Source organism: Mya arenaria, chromosome 9 (assembly GCF_026914265.1).
Source record: "Mya arenaria isolate MELC-2E11 chromosome 9, ASM2691426v1".
Lineage (NCBI taxonomy): Eukaryota > Metazoa > Mollusca > Bivalvia > Myida > Myidae > Mya > Mya arenaria.
In genome coordinates, this window is record NC_069130.1 from 15238551 (window position 1) to 15258277 (window position 19727).

General features: G+C 35.3%; 2 protein-coding genes and 1 long non-coding RNA gene across 3 annotated transcripts; all 3 read left to right on the plus strand.

The window, feature by feature from the left end:
- Nucleotides 1–564: 564 nt before the first annotated feature.
- Nucleotides 565–2452, plus strand: LOC128245788 (uncharacterized). The gene is made up of 3 exons (XM_052964017.1): nt 565–1008; nt 1306–1413; nt 2276–2452. The coding sequence occupies exons 1-3, from the start codon at nt 565–567 to the stop codon at nt 2432–2434; spliced, it is 711 nt and encodes a 236-aa protein (XP_052819977.1). The 3' UTR covers nt 2435–2452.
- A 1355-nt stretch (nt 2453–3807) lies between these two features.
- On the plus strand, nt 3808–5314 carry LOC128246675 (uncharacterized). Its single transcript, XR_008263325.1, has 3 exons — nt 3808–3870; nt 4168–4280; nt 5138–5314. It is a non-coding gene; the product is annotated as an uncharacterized LOC128246675 (long non-coding RNA).
- A 948-nt stretch (nt 5315–6262) lies between these two features.
- LOC128245789 (uncharacterized) lies at nt 6263–8281 on the plus strand. Its single transcript, XM_052964019.1, has 3 exons — nt 6263–6746; nt 7022–7134; nt 8006–8281. The coding sequence occupies exons 1-3, from the start codon at nt 6263–6265 to the stop codon at nt 8162–8164; spliced, it is 756 nt and encodes a 251-aa protein (XP_052819979.1). The 3' UTR covers nt 8165–8281.
- Nucleotides 8282–19727: the final 11446 nt, after the last annotated feature.

The window sequence follows — 19727 nt, forward strand, 5'->3', positions numbered from 1 at the left end:
CCACCACCACTACCACTACTACTACTACTGCTGCTGCTGCTGCTGCTGCTGCTGCTGCTGCTGCTGCTGCTACTGCTACTTATTAGGACAATAATACTACTACTATTTCCTACTACTACTACTACTACTACTACTACTACTACTACTACTACTACTACTACTACTACTACTACTACTACTGCTGCTGCTGCTGCTGCTGCTGCTGCTGCTGCTGCTGCTGCTGCTGCTGCTGCTACTGATACTAATACTGATTAGGACAATACTACTACTACTACTACTACTACTACTACTACTACTACTACTACTACTACTACTACTACTACTACTACTACTACTACTACTACTATTACTACTACTACTACTACTACTACTACTACTACTACTGCTTTTCTTGAATGAAAACGAAACAAAGAAGCGCTTCGTGTCTTAAAGGCATTTTTCATAAATACGCAATTTGACGCATTAGGTCAGCAAGACCATTTCTCATGTCTAAATTTAAAGCTATCTTGAAGCTTAACGATGCAGTTTAGACGTCAGAATACCAGAATAAATGTTTACACTATAATGGAGGAAGAAAAACACGCAAAAGTTGTTCCGTCAATGGTACCAACGGTTGTGAGCGGATTATTTGACAATTCTGATGGATTTACTGATAATTCGGAGTCAGATGAAAACACTGACTATTCAACGTCAAATAATGTTGGACATTGCAGCACAATAAACGCAAACGACATTAGATCTGATGCAAGTTCTGTGAAAAGTGTCGAGAAATACGCAATTGTGAATTCTAATGGTGCATGTGGATATACAAATACACGTTATAACTCTGACGTCATTGTGTCAGATTACGGCAATGATGACGTCGATGACGTCTCGCGACGCGAGCTTCTAGAAAACGGATTAATGCCGTTTATAAAAGAGGAACTGAAATATTCCATTCAGACGAAACGGTTGAAGGAGGGAAAGCAGGAATTGAAAGTGGAATTTAGCCCTCCCTCGGAAGATGTGGTATGTATTTCAAATAATTTCCATATGTCAGTTGGAGCAAAATAACCACCACTGGTTCATACATTCATTATTTGGGATTCAATTATTGTACACAGTCTTAATAACCAGACGTTATTTTTGGAAATCTACTTTTCCCTGAGATTTTTGCCACATCAAAAATCATGAAACACACAACTAATCCCGTAGTACAAGTATTTGGACTTTGATTGTATATTGTCATATATACATAATCATGACAAAAAAGTTCCACCCAATAAAAGAATGCCTTCTCTTTAACTCACCCGGATGTTGTTACAGCTTACACCGGAAGAGGAAGAGCGGGTGGTAAAACGGCGCGTGCAGAACAGAATGGCCGCGCGCCGCTTCCGGGACAAACAAAAAGACAGAGCCCACACTTTGCAAAAGGTAAATTTGAAAAACGATAAAATCATTATCTTTTTAGAATAAAAACATTAATATTTGGAATAACATACAATAAAACTTTGACTTATGAATGTTAATTTTATTTCGCATTACTTCTGTTTTGAATGTAGCGTCACTGACCCCGAGGTACTGCTTCTTAAACTTATGATCTAAACAACACAATAATTAAAGTAGCAACATAATTCAAACAGAAAAGTATCCTTACGTGACAAATATTCAGTTGTTGTTTTTTATTTGATTTTTTTTTCTGTATTATCGGAATGCTTGAAAGCTGTACTGTCACAGATTGACCGATTGGACAACTGGTTTTTGTCTTGGTGTTTTCGGCAGTTTTCCAAACAATTGAGATCTGTTCTGTTGTGAGTTATATAAGATGACTGATTTGAAGGCATTGATCCCAACATCAAAAAGAAAAGTAGAAACAGTCAATCTGTGAGAGTGCAGTCTTAAGAATAAAACCAAAGAAGCAGGAGTGGTGTATTTGTTAAAAATCATGTTAAAGTGATATGTTCACTGGAAAACCAAAACAATCCTTGATAGATAAATATCAAAATCAGAGGTGTGTCGAGTACATATAGTTTTCATGCTTATCAGGATATGCGTGTTACTAAAAGTGACGTGCATGGTACTGAGTATAACTTTATAATATTGTATTCTGATTTTATCGATTGCTTTTTAATCATGTCCCAAGTTAGTTTTTAGTAAACCTCGTCGCGTCCGAAAAATGGACTGAAAAATATAACATTTGATTTGATCAAAATGTTCATGTAATTAAAACAATACACATTCATATTATTAATCGATTTCCTTATATCTAAATATGCTCATTTCCCGATACCTTCAGGAGTGTCATCGACTAGAAAGCATTCAGACAGAGTTGAGGTACGAACTGGCGCAGGTACGAAAGGAAAGGGACGAATACCGCCATGCGTTTGATCAACACAAGGCCGTCTGCCCGCTACAGTTTCCCGCGCTTTTCATCGCGTCAAATTCGAACTCTTGACAACATGTGAACACTGAAAACTATTTTTAGAAACAGACTGAACTATCGTGATGTCAACAATTTACCTCACGACAGCTGATAACAGAAACACGTTTTCATGACTGTCCTTGAAATTGTATTAGGGCGTTACACAGCAAATTGTTTCCAGTGTTCCAACATATTGATGTAAACTCATGACACAATCTATTTTCAGTAAAAGCACATAATAAATGACAAAAAAAACTGTGATATTGTATGCTTTAAAACAATTGACGTTGGATTTTTTGTTCGGTTCCATTTCTGGCTTGATTTAATTGTAACCTTTGCATATATAATTCAGTATGTGTAGTGTGCATATAAAATGGATGTAATTGTGCCTTTTTTTCTCACGGAACGCTCCGAAATTGCAACACTTTGCTTCTAATTTAGAAAGAAATCTTGTGTGTGTGTGTGTAGGGGGGATCTTATCCCAAAACTCACATAGAACCATCGGACCTACAAGTATTTTAGGACTAGCTACGCCACTGAACGAAGTAAATATAGAAAAAAGCGATAATTACTTTACTTGGGAACCTTTTACTAAGCCTGGATTATATGAATTGGGAACCCAGTATATCAGAACTATCGTATATAAAAGTATCGTATATAAAAGTATATAAGCGTCTCCACTTTTTCCAAAAATAAAGATGTTTAATTTTATCATTATTGTCTTGTATATACTACTACTGTTACTACTACTATTACTACTACTGCTACTGCTACTGCTAATGCTAATGCTACTGTTGTTACTGTTGCTGCTGCTACTCATGATGATGATAATAATGATGATGATGATGGTGGTGATGATGATGATGATGATGATGATGATGATGATGATGATGATGATGAAACATTTTTCGTTTCTAAAAGCATATTTTCGAAAATACGCAATATGACGCATTAGGTCAGCAAGAACATTTCTCATGTCTAAATTTACAGCTATTTAAAGCTCAACGATGCAGTATAAACGTCAGAATTCCAGATTAAACATTGACATTACCATGGAGGAAGAAAAACACGCACAAGTTGATCCGTCAGTGGTACCAACCGTTGTTAGCTGCTTATTTGGCAATTCTGATGGATTTACTGACTATTCAACGTCAGATAATGTTGGACATTGCAGCACAATAAACGCAAGTGACATTAGATCTGGTGCAAGTTCTGCCAAAAATGTCGGGAAATACGCAATTGTAAATTTTAAAGGTGCATATGGATATACAAATACAAGTTCTACCGCTGACATTATTGTGTCAGATTACGGAAGTGATGACGTTGATGACGTCATGCGACGCGAGCTTCTAGAAAACGGATTTACACCGTTTATAAAAGAGGAACTAAAATATTCCATTCAGACAAAACGGTTAAAAGAGGGAAAGCAGGAATTGAAAGTGGAATTTAGCCCCCCACCGGAAGATGTGGTATGTATTTCAACTAATTTCCGTATGTCAGTTGGAGCAAAATAACCACCACTGGTTCATACATTCCTTATTGGCTATTCAATTAGTGTACATAGTCTTAATAATTAGACGTTAATTTTGGAAATCTCCTTTTCCCTGAGGTTTTTGCCATATCAAAAATCATAAAACACACAACTAATCCCGTAGTACAAGTATTTGGACTTTTATTATACATTGTCATATATAAATAATCATGACAAAAAAGTTCCACCCAATAAAAAAATGCCTTCTCTTTAACCCACCCGAATGTTGTTACAGCTTACACCGGAAGAGGCAGAGCGTGTGGTCAAACGGCGCGGCGCGTGCAGAACAGAATGGCCGCGTGTCGCTTCCGGGACAAACAAAAAGACCGAGCCCAAACTTTGCAGAAGGTAAATTTGAAAAACGAAAAATCCATTTTCTTTTTAGAATTTATAAATATTTGGAATAACTTACAATAAAACCTTGACTTATGAATGTTAATTTTGTTTCGCATTACTATTGCTTTGAATGTAGCGTCACAGACCTCAAGGTACTGCTTCTTAAACTTATGATCTAAACAACACAATATTTAAAGTAGCAACATAATTCAAACAGAAAAGTATCCTTACGTGACAAATATTCAGTTGTTGTTTTTTATTTGATTTTTTTCCTGTATTATCGGAATGCTTGAAAGCTGTACTGTCACAGATTGACCGATTGGACAACTGGTTTTTGTCTTGGTGTTTTCGGCAGTTTTCCAAACAATTGAGATCTGTTCTGTTGTGAGTTATATAAGATGACTGATTTGAAGGCATTGATCCCAACATCAAAAAGAAAAGTAGAAACAGTCAATCTGTGAGAGTGCAGTCTTAAGAATAAAACCAAAGAAGCAGGAGTGGTGTATTTGTTAAAAATCATGTTAAAGTGATATGTTCACTGGAAAACCAAAACAATCCTTGATAGATAAATATCAAAATCAGAGGTGTGTCGAGTACATATAGTTTTCATGCTTATCAGGATATGCGTGTTACTAAAAGTGACGTGCATGGTACTGAGTATAACTTTATAATATTGTATTCTGATTTTATCGATTGCTTTTTAATCATGTCCCAAGTTAGTTTTTAGTAAACCTCGTCGCGTCCGAAAAATGGACTGAAAAATATAACATTTGATTTGATCAAAATGTTCATGTAATTAAAACAATACACATTCATATTATTAATCGATTTCCTTATATCTAAATATGCTCATTTCCCGATACCTTCAGGAGTGTCATCGACTAGAAAGCATTCAGACAGAGTTGAGGTACGAACTGGCGCAGGTACGAAAGGAAAGGGACGAATACCGCCATGCGTTTGATCAACACAAGGCCGTCTGCCCGCTACAGTTTCCCGCGCTTTTCATCGCGTCAAATTCGAACTCTTGACAACATGTGAACACTGAAAACTATTTTTAGAAACAGACTGAACTATCGTGATGTCAACAATTTACCTCACGACAGCTGATAACAGAAACACGTTTTCATGACTGTCTTTGAAATTGTATTAGGGCGTTACACAGCAAATTGTTTCCAGTGTTCCAACATATTGATGTAAACTCATGACACAATCTATTTTCAGTAAAAGCACATAATAAATGACAAAAAACTGTGATATTGTATGCTTTAAAACAATTGACGTTGGTTTTTTTGTTCGGTTCCATTTCTGGCTTGATTTAATTGTATCCTTTGCATATATAATTCAGTATGTGTAGTGTGCATATAAAATGGATGTAATTGTGCCTTTTTTTCTCACGGAACGCTCCGAAATTGCAACACTTTGCTTCTAATTTAGAAAGAAATCTTGTGTGTGTGTGTGTAGGGGGGATCTTATCCCAAAACTCACATAGAACCATCGGACCTACAAGTATTTTAGGACTAGCTACGCCACTGAACGAAGTAAATATAGAAAAAAGCGATAATTACTTTACTTGGGAACCTTTTACTAAGCCTGGATTATATGAATTGGGAACCCAGTATATCAGAACTATCGTATATAAAAGTATCGTATATAAAAGTATATAAGCGTCTCCACTTTTTCCAAAAATAAAGATGTTTAATTTTATCATTATTGTCTTGTATATACTACTACTGTTACTACTACTATTACTACTACTGCTACTGCTACTGCTAATGCTAATGCTACTGTTGTTACTGTTGCTGCTGCTACTCATGATGATGATAATAATGATGATGATGATGGTGGTGATGATGATGATGATGATGATGATGATGATGATGATGATGAAACATTTTTCGTTTCTAAAAGCATATTTTCGAAAATACGCAATATGACGCATTAGGTCAGCAAGAACATTTCTCATGTCTAAATTTACAGCTATTTAAAGCTCAACGATGCAGTATAAACGTCAGAATTCCAGATTAAACATTGACATTACCATGGAGGAAGAAAAACACGCACAAGTTGATCCGTCAGTGGTACCAACCGTTGTTAGCTGCTTATTTGGCAATTCTGATGGATTTACTGACTATTCAACGTCAGATAATGTTGGACATTGCAGCACAATAAACGCAAGTGACATTAGATCTGGTGCAAGTTCTGCCAAAAATGTCGGGAAATACGCAATTGTAAATTTTAAAGGTGCATATGGATATACAAATACAAGTTCTACCGCTGACATTATTGTGTCAGATTACGGAAGTGATGACGTTGATGACGTCATGCGACGCGAGCTTCTAGAAAACGGATTTACACCGTTTATAAAAGAGGAACTAAAATATTCCATTCAGACAAAACGGTTAAAAGAGGGAAAGCAGGAATTGAAAGTGGAATTTAGCCCCCCACCGGAAGATGTGGTATGTATTTCAACTAATTTCCGTATGTCAGTTGGAGCAAAATAACCACCACTGGTTCATACATTCCTTATTGGCTATTCAATTAGTGTACATAGTCTTAATAATTAGACGTTAATTTTGGAAATCTCCTTTTCCCTGAGGTTTTTGCCATATCAAAAATCATAAAACACACAACTAATCCCGTAGTACAAGTATTTGGACTTTTATTATACATTGTCATATATAAATAATCATGACAAAAAAGTTCCACCCAATAAAAAAATGCCTTCTCTTTAACCCACCCGAATGTTGTTACAGCTTACACCGGAAGAGGCAGAGCGTGTGGTCAAACGGCGCGGCGCGTGCAGAACAGAATGGCCGCGTGTCGCTTCCGGGACAAACAAAAAGACCGAGCCCAAACTTTGCAGAAGGTAAATTTGAAAAACGAAAAATCCATTTTCTTTTTAGAATTTATAAATATTTGGAATAACTTACAATAAAACCTTGACTTATGAATGTTAATTTTGTTTCGCATTACTATTGCTTTGAATGTAGCGTCACAGACCTCAAGGTACTGCTTCTTAAACTTATGACCTAAACAACACAATATTTAAAGTAGCAACATAATTCAAACAGAAAAGTATCCTTACGTGACAAACATTCAGTTGTTGTTTTTTATTTGATTTTTTTCCTGTATTATCGGAATGCTTGAAAGCTGTACTGTCACAGATTGACCGATTGGACAACTGGTTTTTGTCTTGGTGTTTTCGGCAGTTTTCCAAACAATTGAGATCTGTTCTGTTGTGAGTTATATGATATTATTGATTTGAAGGCGTTGAACCTAAAAACAAAAAGAAAAGTAGAAACGGTCAGTCTGTGAGAGTGCAGTCTTAAGAATAAAACCCTATAAGCAGGAGTGGTTTTTGTATTTGTTGAAAATCACCTTAAGGTGATATGTTCACGCATGGAAAACCAAAACAATCCTTGATATATATTAATCAAAATTAGAGGTGTGTCGAGTCGATTTAGTTTTCATTGTCTGCTTATCAGGACACGCGTGTTACTAAGATTGACGTGCATGGTACTGAGTGTAACTTTATAATTATTTTGCATTCTGTTTTTATCGATTGCTTGCTAATTGTGAACAAAGTCAATTTTTAGTAAACATCGTCGCGTCCGAAAAATGGACCGAAACATATAACATTTAATTTTATCAAAATGTTCATGTAATTAAAACAAAACATACTAGTAATTGAATTGATTTCCTTATACCTAAATATATTCCTTTCCCGATGCCTTCAGGAGTGTCATCGACTAGAAAGCATTCAGACGGAGTTAAAGTACGAACTGGCGCAGGTACGAAAGGAAAGGGACGAATTCCGCCAGGCGTTTCAACAACACATGGCCGTCTGCCCACTACAGTTTCCCGCGCATATCCATGCGTCAACTTCGAACTCTTGACAACATGTGAACACTGTCAACTATTTTTAGAAACAGACTAAACTATTGTGATTTTAACATTTTACCTCAAAGCAGCTGATATCAGAAACACGTTTTCATGACTGTCCTTGATTTTGCATTCGGGCGTTACACAGCAAATTGTTTTCAGTGTTCCAACATTCTGATGTTAACTTATGGCACAATCTATTTTCAGTAAATTCAAATACCTAATGACAAAAAGTTGTGATATTATATATTTAAAAAAATTGACGTTGGAACTATTTTGTTCGGTTCCTTTTGTGACAAGGTTTATGACTTATTGATGGTTCTAAATAATACATTTAGTACCGTAACTAAAGATTAATGATAAAAAATAAATAAAAATAATTAACAATAAATGCCTACCTACCCTACCTGTTTTTGAAAAGGATATAGCACTAATCAAACCATTTTTGGCCTGGGTTTAATTATTTTTAATCGATACAAGGCCTAAGTTTCCTAGTTTATTGCCAAGAACAAAGAGGTGTACTTGACAGATGTTTTCTGAGCTGTTGTGTAAGATATGCTGTTGGTGTTTTACTACATCTCCATTGGAAATAAGGCAGTGTATTTTGATTAATCGTTAATCGGACATTTATGAAAAGAAAAACCGTCGAAGGAGATGGAAACAAATGCAATTTTGAGTTGTGCCAGTTTACTTTTCGATTCGATCACAATCGAAGGAGGGTTTTTGATAATTTATATTTATTTGGAAAACCATTCATCATTTTGTAGTTTTATTTTGTCAAATTCCTAATACTCTCGCCTAAGCTATCAAACATCGTTCTTTTGCCAACATTTCAATACTTTGCAAACCTTGAAAAAAGTAAACCACGACAGCCAGTCCTAGGAGGTGTTGACATAATTGAACTTAACGTTGTGGAGCAGTCACACTATAACGTATAGCAGTAACTTAAACCGACTTACAGTCGAAACCCTTTGGCTCGATATCCAAGGTACCGGCCGAAATACTTTGAGCCTCGCAAATATCGAGCCAAGCGGGAATGCCTACACTGAGTTAAACAATACCGGTCCTTTACATCATGTTCGAGCCGACGAGGAAATCGAGCCAAGCTATATCGAGCTAACGGGTTTCTACTGTATGTTTATTTTCACGAACACGTTTGTTGGCATACTCAGGAAGATGTTTGGTATAAGGTGAATACGTTAAAACACGCTGGTATAAGTAAACATTCGTTGTTGTGCGCAGTGGCCGAAATAAATTATTATGTATGACATCCCCTTCGTATGTTTAAAAAACGCTAGTCATACTAAGACATACGCTTGACATACGTTTAATACGTTAAAGGTAGGTTACTCAAACGTCACGATACGTTGACATAAATGTCGTACCATACAGTTTACGAATTATTAACCTATGAGTAACTTACTTCTAACCTATATCTGACCTATAACAGACTTATCTGCAACACATATTGACGTATTCCGACGTATAAAATGTTTGTCTGTTGTAACTTTTTGAACGTGTTTTTACCGTACAACTAGCGTATTATTTGCGTTTTACCAGCAATGCATTACCCGACGACATCAGAAGATGGAGGAAATCTGGAGTTAGTATAAGTTCAGATAAAAAAACAGTAGTTATTTTAAAAGTTTTTTTTGAAATGATATCTACGTGGCTACAAATTTCCAAGTAAAAAGCGCCAAAGTCTCGGTAATAGTTTATTCTGTAACCAAATCAAACCTTTTGTGTTATGAGCGTTAAAGTCAAAAGAGGTAAACACGATAATGTATTAATCAAAAGTAAAAAAACTACAACTTATAATTTGCATCAACCTGTATAATGCGCATTTAAAGACACTCTGATTAAGGTAAGGAAAATACTGAAGTTCACACACTACGTAACAAGCCAGAAAAACTCACCCAAATGACGATTACAACATCGTTGTAGGTAATTGTTGGGATACCCGGACCTTGCCACTGTCTGTGACAACTAAGTAAGAATTCAATTTGGGGGGGGGGGGGGGGAAGCCAGTTTATAGGTTACACATCACCATTGTTATTCCCTATATAATTTAATGTAAAATTATAATTTTTAGACAACATTTAAAGGCATTTCCAGCGAATGCAGGCTATGATAACCACATATATTCTTAAAGTTCAAGCTTTAAATTACATTTTAAGCCAATAAAAAAGGGGGGTCAAGTTATTCCTAAGAAAAATCACTCCACTTGAAAAACAAACTCTAAAAATTGCACCGTCCGCCATGACAGTTCTTCCAAAATGACCTTTTAACTACAGGGCAGCGGTTTATGCTTTAATCTCTACTCTTAATGATAAATCAAGCAAGAATAGATACTTAAGGTATAAAAGTTTCAGGAATAATGATATTTTTGATTTACAGTGTATTGAGCATGTGAAAACATGTCTATCAATCATACCAACATTTTTTTTATTGAGAATTTTCCACACAACGGAAGTACATATGACGTAATGGTGACGTCATTCCTATAAGTGCTAAACCACAAAAAGATGAAAGTGATTGTATTCAATAAGCATATTAGTAACAATTTTCACCTTCGTATTTTTTTTATAATTTGAGTTTGAGAAAAAGAACAATCTTTGTACACCAAAAAAATGGAAATAAACAAGAAATTGATTTTAACAATATATGCATATGAATAGATGAAAAGTAAAAAAATACGAAAATCTCACTTAGTTGAAAATATTCACAAAGGTGCTTATGTAATACGGCCCCAGAACAATAATGATATTATAATGGGTACCACGGATGTAATTTTTAGTTAATTGCAATTATCTAAGAATTACATAGCAAGCCCTAGGGAGGAGGGAGGGGGGAGGGGGGTAAAACCGGTCTTCAACCGTCCAAACTTACCCCATTATTTTTCGATACGTGTAAATAAAACATATTAGCCAATTCGGAAACAGCAACAACTTTTGAAGGCAATACATAATAAAAAACAATGATATTGACTTATTAAATACACTCAAGAACTCAGAGATCAAACCACATGTCAAAAGATGAAGTCGGAGCAAGAGTGCGATGTAAAAATACACAGATAATCGTCTGCCAAAGTTCCACCATCAAACACAAGAAAACTTCGTCAATGGTTTGTTTTAGGGTGACTGCAAACACTGACCTTAACAATGCCGGCATTAAACGGTATTCACGACAGATCATTTGATGCCCTTGTGAATATTTGTATTTGATTATTTCCCATTAGTATGTGTCATTGTTGGTCTTAAAATCAAATTAAAGATATGGCCTGAACGTGCTGTCACAGATATGCGTCTATTAAGCTGAAGATATTTCCATTAGTTCAGTTTATTGCTCTCAAAGGAGTGGTCAATTGTTCCCGTAACGGGAGATTAAGGGCCTTTCTACAGTCCAAACGTCATTTGAAAGACCACAAAAAATCAATGTTTAATTGTTTTGTTTTTTGTTTTATTTATTTAGTATTAAGGTTCAATATCTAGAAATCATAATACATATATCCGTTCCCACATGTGCATCTGCCATAAGGAGTTGAGCAAATTTTACGAGGGAAGATTATATCAGATTTATAATAAAAAAGCATTCATATTATCCGGAAAAGTCTTTATACAAAATGAATATGTTTTTTTGTCAACACAGTAATACCCACTCAACAATGTCTTGAGGTTTTATGGTGATTGCAGCAAATTTAAGAAAGATATTTGCATTTTCGTAACCAGAAAATGAATTCAATCCACTTATTTTCATTATTTTTTGAATACCTTTCTTGTTAGAAACGATTTCACCAAGAACTCACAATTGTTCATGAGGTATTCTGGGGCATTTTTTCTCTCAAACATAGTTATCTTGTCGACAGACAAAACACATCACAAAGGATGTATGTTTTACTCCCTAAAAGATCATAAATACATACTTTCAAATGTCTGTTGTACATTGCAGACATTGTTGTCAGTAGCAACGGTACATATGGCACAATGCCTAAGTTTCACGGGAATATTTATTCTATTTACCGCAATCGTACATATAATGACAATAGACGGACAGACATTAATATTTGTCAATGTACACACACACGCACACACGCACACACGCACACACACACACATATATATATATATTCCATGAAATATAGAAAATAACATGCAACAAGAGTTTGATGACATGTATATGTATCAAAAAAGGAAACATTCACGTGTCAGGTGTCCGCCCGGTTAGCTCAGTCGGTAGAGCGTTGGACTGTTAACCGGACAACAAAGGTTCGATTCCCGGGCGGACCAGGTCACTTCTGTTGTGATTGGTTATGCAATCCTTTATACGATCATCCGTACCACTGTCCCTGGCATGTACAGAAGTTGTCAGTTCCTTGCACAGGTGAAGGCACCTTCACCGCCCAGGATAGGTGTGCGGTGGTTGAACTGTCACTCTTGGACCCTTCAATGTGCTCACGTCCTCACGTCGGGTCCCGGAGTATAAACTAGTAACACCACCATCACGTGTCAAGTAGAATAAAAAACACACCAAAACAACACACAGTCAAAAACTTAAAGAGTTATAATGGTTTGTTAGTTGAATGGTAACGAGAATGTAGCTTTTAAAATATCAAATCAAATTATCAAATTTATAAAGAATTCCATAAAACATTTATTAAATGCTACTTTTATAAAAAAACGTATGAAATCAAAACGCATATCATAACACATTGTATATCATAGAGTATCTTTAATCATGTTTCTTTGACATATCAAGATTTTCAAATTTAACGATAGCGGAAACAGGTAACCGATATGTAGTCGCATATGATCACGTGACGTACTATACATGTACTTTCGGACCTTAAATTAATCGAATGAACAAGTGCGATCATAAAATTAAATAACAAACTTAAGCATAAATTTAGCGTGATTATAAGGTAATATGTGATGCGTGTCGTTTTATTATAACTATGTGTGTACTTCGAGATTATCTTTGTGTGAACCATATCATAACACTTGAACACAATCTATTTTTATAGATCGGTAGTATAACACCAACAAGCCAAGATTCTAGTAGAATACCATTTTGCAACATTTTTATTCAGTAAAATTAAATGCTGTTTCATTCATTATTTAAAAAATCATTGCTTTTACAGAACTCTATAAGGTTGGAGCCTAATCTGTTTACAACTGTATCTTTAGAAGAGCAGTTTACGGCCATATTAGAAGAGGTTAACAATTGTGCAATGCTTTCGTCAAATACTTCATTTGGATTAATATCAACTTACTCAAAAATAAAGTTGTCAACAATTGTTATATCAGACAGTGAGCCGGTTCATTATAGTTTTTGGTACAAATGTATATTTCTCTACTTTAAATCATAGTCATCAAGTTATGTCTCAGTACATGCTTAAATATCAACTTGTGATAGAAAACAACAAAAATCAGGTATATATAATTTTGGCTTAAGTCTACAAACATTTAAACAAGAATATGATAAATATCGTCGGTGTGATCGGTCTCCACCCTGGCAGTCCTACAGTCGAGTCCTAATCAAAGTTTTTGAATTGAAATGTGATAAACAATTACGTACACGCTAAAAGCATACATATAACTTGTTTGTTGATACAATGATAAATACATTGCATAAAGTATGTTATAAAATCAGATGTGTGTTGGTTCAAAATAATTGCTTAAATTCACACTGAAAGTAGTTCAGCGTTAAAGGTGGTAATGATTGATGTAGTGTCCATCCCAGTCATAGGCATAAGGCGGATGGTCATTCTGACAGCAGGGATGAAATTGCTCAATATGTTGATGTTGTTGTATCGGGCGCTCATATTTAGAGCTGAGGTATCTGAGGGATGCCTTAATTGTTGAATTTTCATTCGCCAGTACTGTGTTGAGTGATGTTAGAGTTAGGATTTCTATATTGAGAGTGTCATTGCAGTCGTGATTAATTGCCGTGATGTTTCTGCTCAATTCATTTACAAGGAAAAGGGCAAGTTTCACAAATGGCGAAAAGAACCTAACCTCTTCCTGCAACTGTTCAGCGAGCTCCTTCCATTCGTTGTAATGACCTAATAATTTCGCGAACTGTTATTGGTGTGAGGTTGTGACTGTGTCTGGTGAGTTGAACGGGGTTTACGTCAGTGTTTGTCTTGAAAGTGTTGGCTTCTGTTTGGCATTCTTTTTTCAATGTTGGCACAGCAAATGCTGCGATTTTCAAATGAGTTGAATTGTTTGTTTGATAATGGTGAAGACAATTATTATTTTTTTTCATCAGGAATTCCGTCATGCGACGTCAGTCTCGAGCAACTTTCTTAGCCCGGAGTAAAGAATAAGATAAAGTCCTTTTTGGATGTAACTCATTTTGCCTCTGATGGGTTTCAAACACAATTTCTTTTAAATATATATCCGGGCTGAAAAGCGTTATGACGACGGATGAAGTGAGGAACTCACTGATGATGGCCGCTGTGGTGCACTCGCTTTTGTGGATTTCCATAGCGGAGTCGGAGGTCCGTCCGCTGGTAGGCACACTCCGTGTATATCATCTCGCTTTGCTTGGTGAAAGAACGATATCGGGGCAGTTTAAAGTATATAAACAACCCGTTGGATGCTCGACCAACTGATGAGACGATGCAAACTTCGTGTTACGGGGTGTAAAAGCAATGACCGAAATACATGGTGTCGCACACTGTATTAGTCGAGTATGACGCAATGTTGTTATAACTGTAATTTGTCCAACGCTCACTGTGAAAGTCTCAATGAGAAAGTAAAACAGCATACACGTTTTAAGTGTGATAATAACCAATAACAGTGTTACCAATTCCCTTTTACTAGTTTAAAATGGTATTGCAGTATTTGGTAATTTTGATAGGAAATCCTAACAGTGGTTTATTCTCGACGTTTGTCAAAAACAGAATGTTTTATCAATATCGTTTAGTAAATATCTACCAAGTGACTGTCATAAGGCTATAAATCTGTTAATTTTGCATATTTTTCCATGGACCACCGCATTTAGAAATAAAACATTTTGACAACAAAATGCGCTAAGCATTAAAGATAGATATTATAAGCATGTATTTGTAACGTCGTAGAACAAAAGAACATTGTAAAATTAATATGCAATGGGCATTAATATATTGCAAAACTTGCACTTCACCAAGGCACCGTTGATTCGATTCATTTTATTTGCAACTTCAAATTAGCCCGGACATCCATTACACATTACGTCTGGCAGCCAAACCAATCACATCATTTACTTACCGATACCAATGCAACTTTTTGGTGCAAATCACAATCAGACAGTCCCGTAACCCGCTTTTAGCATACTTTATACACTGATAGAAAGGTTTACACGATGTCCATAATATTTCCATTTCTCATGCCGTTAATCTTGCTTTTCTCCATAAGTGTTTCTCCCCTTCACCCATAAAGAACATTTCACCCGACTACATTCACAGCATCACTTAATGTTAATATTAAACCATTCAGCATATTTACTCATAAATACTCAAAACTAATCGCTCAAGATGCAAGGGAGAAACTAAATCTTGACATAGTTGTAGCGGCGGCAAAAGAAGACCGATAAATTTACATGAATATAACCAATCTAATTCTAAGGAGTGCCATTTTTCTGATTCCTTTTTACCTATATTTGCAATCGGCGTATCTGTCCTAGCCCTTATTTCGTACATATACCTATTCTGCAGATTCAAAGTATTGGCTGCATAATTTGATATGATGGCAACTGTCACACATGCAAAGACTCCCCATTTTCAGCACTTATATATACACCAACCCACCTACCACCTCAACACCCCCTCCTTGGATATCACATCTTCACAACCATTTACCTTATTACAATACATACATTCTACTCGCACTTTCATTAATTGCAGTTGTTGTTGTTCGCTAATACCTTCACAGACTGCGAAAACCAGCATTACACTTTGCGATAAGTACTCCGTCGACATCTATCTTCTTCATAGTCATGTCATTACCCACATGTATTTCATCGTGCACCTTCCACTCTGACGCACGAGTCACTATCGCTTCACTGGAGGTAGGCGTTGTCCCTCAACTCCAGATTGAATGGAGCATTTTTTACATCCAGGTAAAACACAACACTCAAACACAACATCCAGCTTCCATCATCACCATTTCCTATATCAATGCTCTCAGATAAAGGTCCATACTTAAGGCAACCACAGCAAACATATCCCAACTTTGGTTTACACAATTGGCTTGTTCCTATAATTTCGAGTTTTTAATAATATTATTGCAAAACCTTTGTACCCTAAGAAACTTTGCAATATCATATTGAGTTTTTCGTTTTTCTGTTCGTCTTTGTTGTTCTGTGAATTATAATAATTCAGTCCTTTCTTATATATCTTTAGATTTCGATTGCCAAAAATGGGCTGAAAGGTCCCAAACCAAAAAAATAAGCAAAAACTGTATGAGCTATTTGATTACAATATTTTGTGTGAGAATTGCAGATGCTTTACAAATTCATGTTGTCGTTAATCAGATGGTATTGGATTCCACGAACGAGATTTCATCTGTTTTTCTGTTTAAAGCCCATTTGCATGCAACTGTTCAAGTTAAATTGTTTCACAATTGGCACACATAAACTCGGGAAAAGGTAGCAGGCTCCTTATTAGTTTTCTTACGTGAATAGGCACTCTTCAGATTGGAATGAAATGGCATTTTTTTAGCGTCTCACATTTAACGACAACCAAATTTCGTGAACATTGAGTTATAATCCAATTAATGTAAGCAATTTAGAAAATTCAGTCATTTGGAAGAAAATCACCGTCAATTGTACGTTTAATCAAGTAAGGCCGGAAGTAAAAAAAACCATTCTAATACAGCAAAAAACATCTCTGAGATATTATTTTGTTTCTTCCTAATGCAGATATTGGTGTGAATTCAAAGTTGAACAACTATTCATAATTTGCATAACTAAGGCTTAAACAATCGGTTAATAAAGTAGCATTTTCTATCGAAAATATAGATTTTGAATACAGTACCTCATCTGGACACTTTACATTTAGTTATGACGTACCACAAACTTTTATTGAAACTCCATATAGTGGCCATGTTGAAAACTTGCTGCGGACTGTTTGGCCCTAGATGTACATTTGTTTTATGTTAAGATACAGTTTTACTAAGCTCAAGCTGATTTTTATGTTTGGTTTATATTGATTAATCATTGTATTTTTTTTTGCATTTTTAATAACACAATTATGACACCACTCTTATGATACTTCATATTTAAGGGAAGTAATTTTTGCTGTGATAATGTAGCAATTTTATAAATTTGTTTCTTAACACTTAATGTCTATATAAAAAAGCTCTTGGTGCAAACTTTAAAATATTCAAATATTATGTATGGTAACTTTAAAACTTCACGAGTAACCTTGTTTCTATCAATGATGGCCAGATTATCTTAAAACCTTTAACGATATTCGTTATTTCGTGTTACTTTATTGTTTAAATCAGCGATCACGCTTTCACTTGTGCAATAAAAGAAATAATTAAATGTTCAAATTGTATGAACACGAAAACAACAATTTTAATGCTATTTTGATGGGTGAGTGATTTTATTTAACACATAATGATTTTAATGTGTTTTAAAGATTTATACTTTTTGTAGGATGTAGAAGGGTTTGTCTGAGACAGTCACTCTTGGTTATGTTTGTTATCTTATGGATTGGAAACAGCCATTTTTGTATTTGCTTGGAATGGGTGGAGCTGAAGAAATTCAAGAGCTAGTATGATTTTTATGCAGAGCTTCTCCGTGTGCAGGGCACGTAAAGGCCATGCGTAAAGCGATGCGTGTATTTATTTTGCTCAGGGTGGTCATGTGGATATATAGGGCAATAATACAAGAACATCCTAAGTTTGAATATAAATTGGACACAGGATGAACATAAGAAGAGCTATTCCTAGAGTCAATCGGCAGATGTTCAGTTCGTAAAAGAAATCCTATATTTGCTTTGTACATGATGGACATGTGCAAAGCCAGTCCAAGATGTTTGTGGAAAACTCTATTGATGTAAGAAGAGGCGGAGAAACCTGACCAATTAAGGATAAGTTTTGTATGGGAAAGAAATGACATTCAATTGGCAAAGAACTGACTAGCAAAAGGCTATTCCTGCTGAATTATGCGTCCCAGAAATAATCAACTATCACCGGTGTACCACTCTTGCATCAATTGTAAATACCAAAGTAAGCTTGTAGAACACTTTGAAGAGCCGTATCGACAAATACATTGTGCAAATGACATGTTTTTATGGTTGAGATGGCAACCCGATTCATAAAATGTAGTATCGTTTCATTTGTAAAATGGTATTAAAGGTTATATATGCATACTCTATAATAGATGCTCAAATAACAACACTCTCGAGATAAAAGAAGAAACATTTAAGGTGATCCAGCATCAGGCAATATGAGATCATATTACAGATAAATACCACTCCAAGGTTCATGCTGTTCTGAAGTATCATTGTGACAAGTCGGCTGCACAAGTACACGGAACTTCTGCACAAAAAATATTATAATAATTGAAATGATATATTATAAAATATACGAAACATCTGATCATTTGGATGATTGCGTCTGTTAATGGTATGCTTTTCGTTGAAATATGGACTTTAATCAGTGATATAACAGCATTGAGTATTTTCGTTACAAACGTCAACACTGTGTATCTGGATTTTGAAATTGAAAAACAACATTTTTATTTTCATTAAAATCATACGCTTTTTATTGGAAATAATCATAACTTACGACATATGATAATATTGTCAGCCTATCTATCAAACGTGTCCTTGAAGTTGAATGCTTGAACATTAGCTGTCGCACAAAATCATTACCAACGTAAAATAAAAATATAAGCAAAAAATAAACTTAAAGAAAATGAAACAGATGTTATATCATCTTTCTAATATATTCTCAAACTGGCTTTCTTTGCGCCGATTTAAGATCACTTCGTCGCACTTGCACTTTACTTGCACAGTTTTTAATCTGGATTGTATTTTTGCATTGATTCTCATAAACGTATATACTTGTTGGAATTAAAACGTACCACTCGAAAGCATGACTTGAGTATTCGGTTGACCTTTCTGAAGACAGCGATGTTTAAAAAAACTCAGCCATACATGTTCTGTTTGAAGTATTTTGAATGCACCTCTTTCTTAAATTTTGAAGTAAAATGTTAGCGCGGCATATTGTAAGGCATGAAGAGCGTCCTCCATAAATCGCCTGTTGGATATCATATGACACATTGGCACTCGCTTATAATTTTTACGACTTGTATTCGTCTATAAAACCTAAGCTTAGGACAATAGTTCAGCGTTGAGTGAATCAACAGACTGTCTATAAATCAGTTATTATTTCAGATAAAATCTAAGTAATGTGTTTTCTAAATACTCGGAAACATTATGTTACCGCTGCTGTTAACGAACATTTACTTATTCAACTATTAATGACCATTCTGTGCAATAACTTACAATGGAAAGCTCTGTCAATGATTTAATCGGAAACGTTTTAATGCTAGTTAACGCTGACGTTTTAATCAGTTATGTAA

Bases quoted from the DNA above. Each gene is read 5' to 3' on its own strand.
- LOC128245788 (XM_052964017.1), top strand. From the start codon at position 565: ATGGAGGAAGAAAAACACGCAAAAGTTGTTCCGTCAATGGTACCAACG. The intron at 1,009-1,305 runs GTATGTATTTCA...ATGTTGTTACAG, and splicing joins GCCCTCCCTCGGAAGATGTG to CTTACACCGGAAGAGGAAGA. The intron at 1,414-2,275 runs GTAAATTTGAAA...CGATACCTTCAG, and splicing joins GAGCCCACACTTTGCAAAAG to GAGTGTCATCGACTAGAAAG.
- LOC128245789 (XM_052964019.1), top strand. From the start codon at position 6,263: ATGCAGTATAAACGTCAGAATTCCAGATTAAACATTGACATTACCATG. The intron at 6,747-7,021 runs GTATGTCAGTTG...ATGTTGTTACAG, and splicing joins ATGTATTTCAACTAATTTCC to CTTACACCGGAAGAGGCAGA. The intron at 7,135-8,005 runs GTAAATTTGAAA...CGATGCCTTCAG, and splicing joins GAGCCCAAACTTTGCAGAAG to GAGTGTCATCGACTAGAAAG.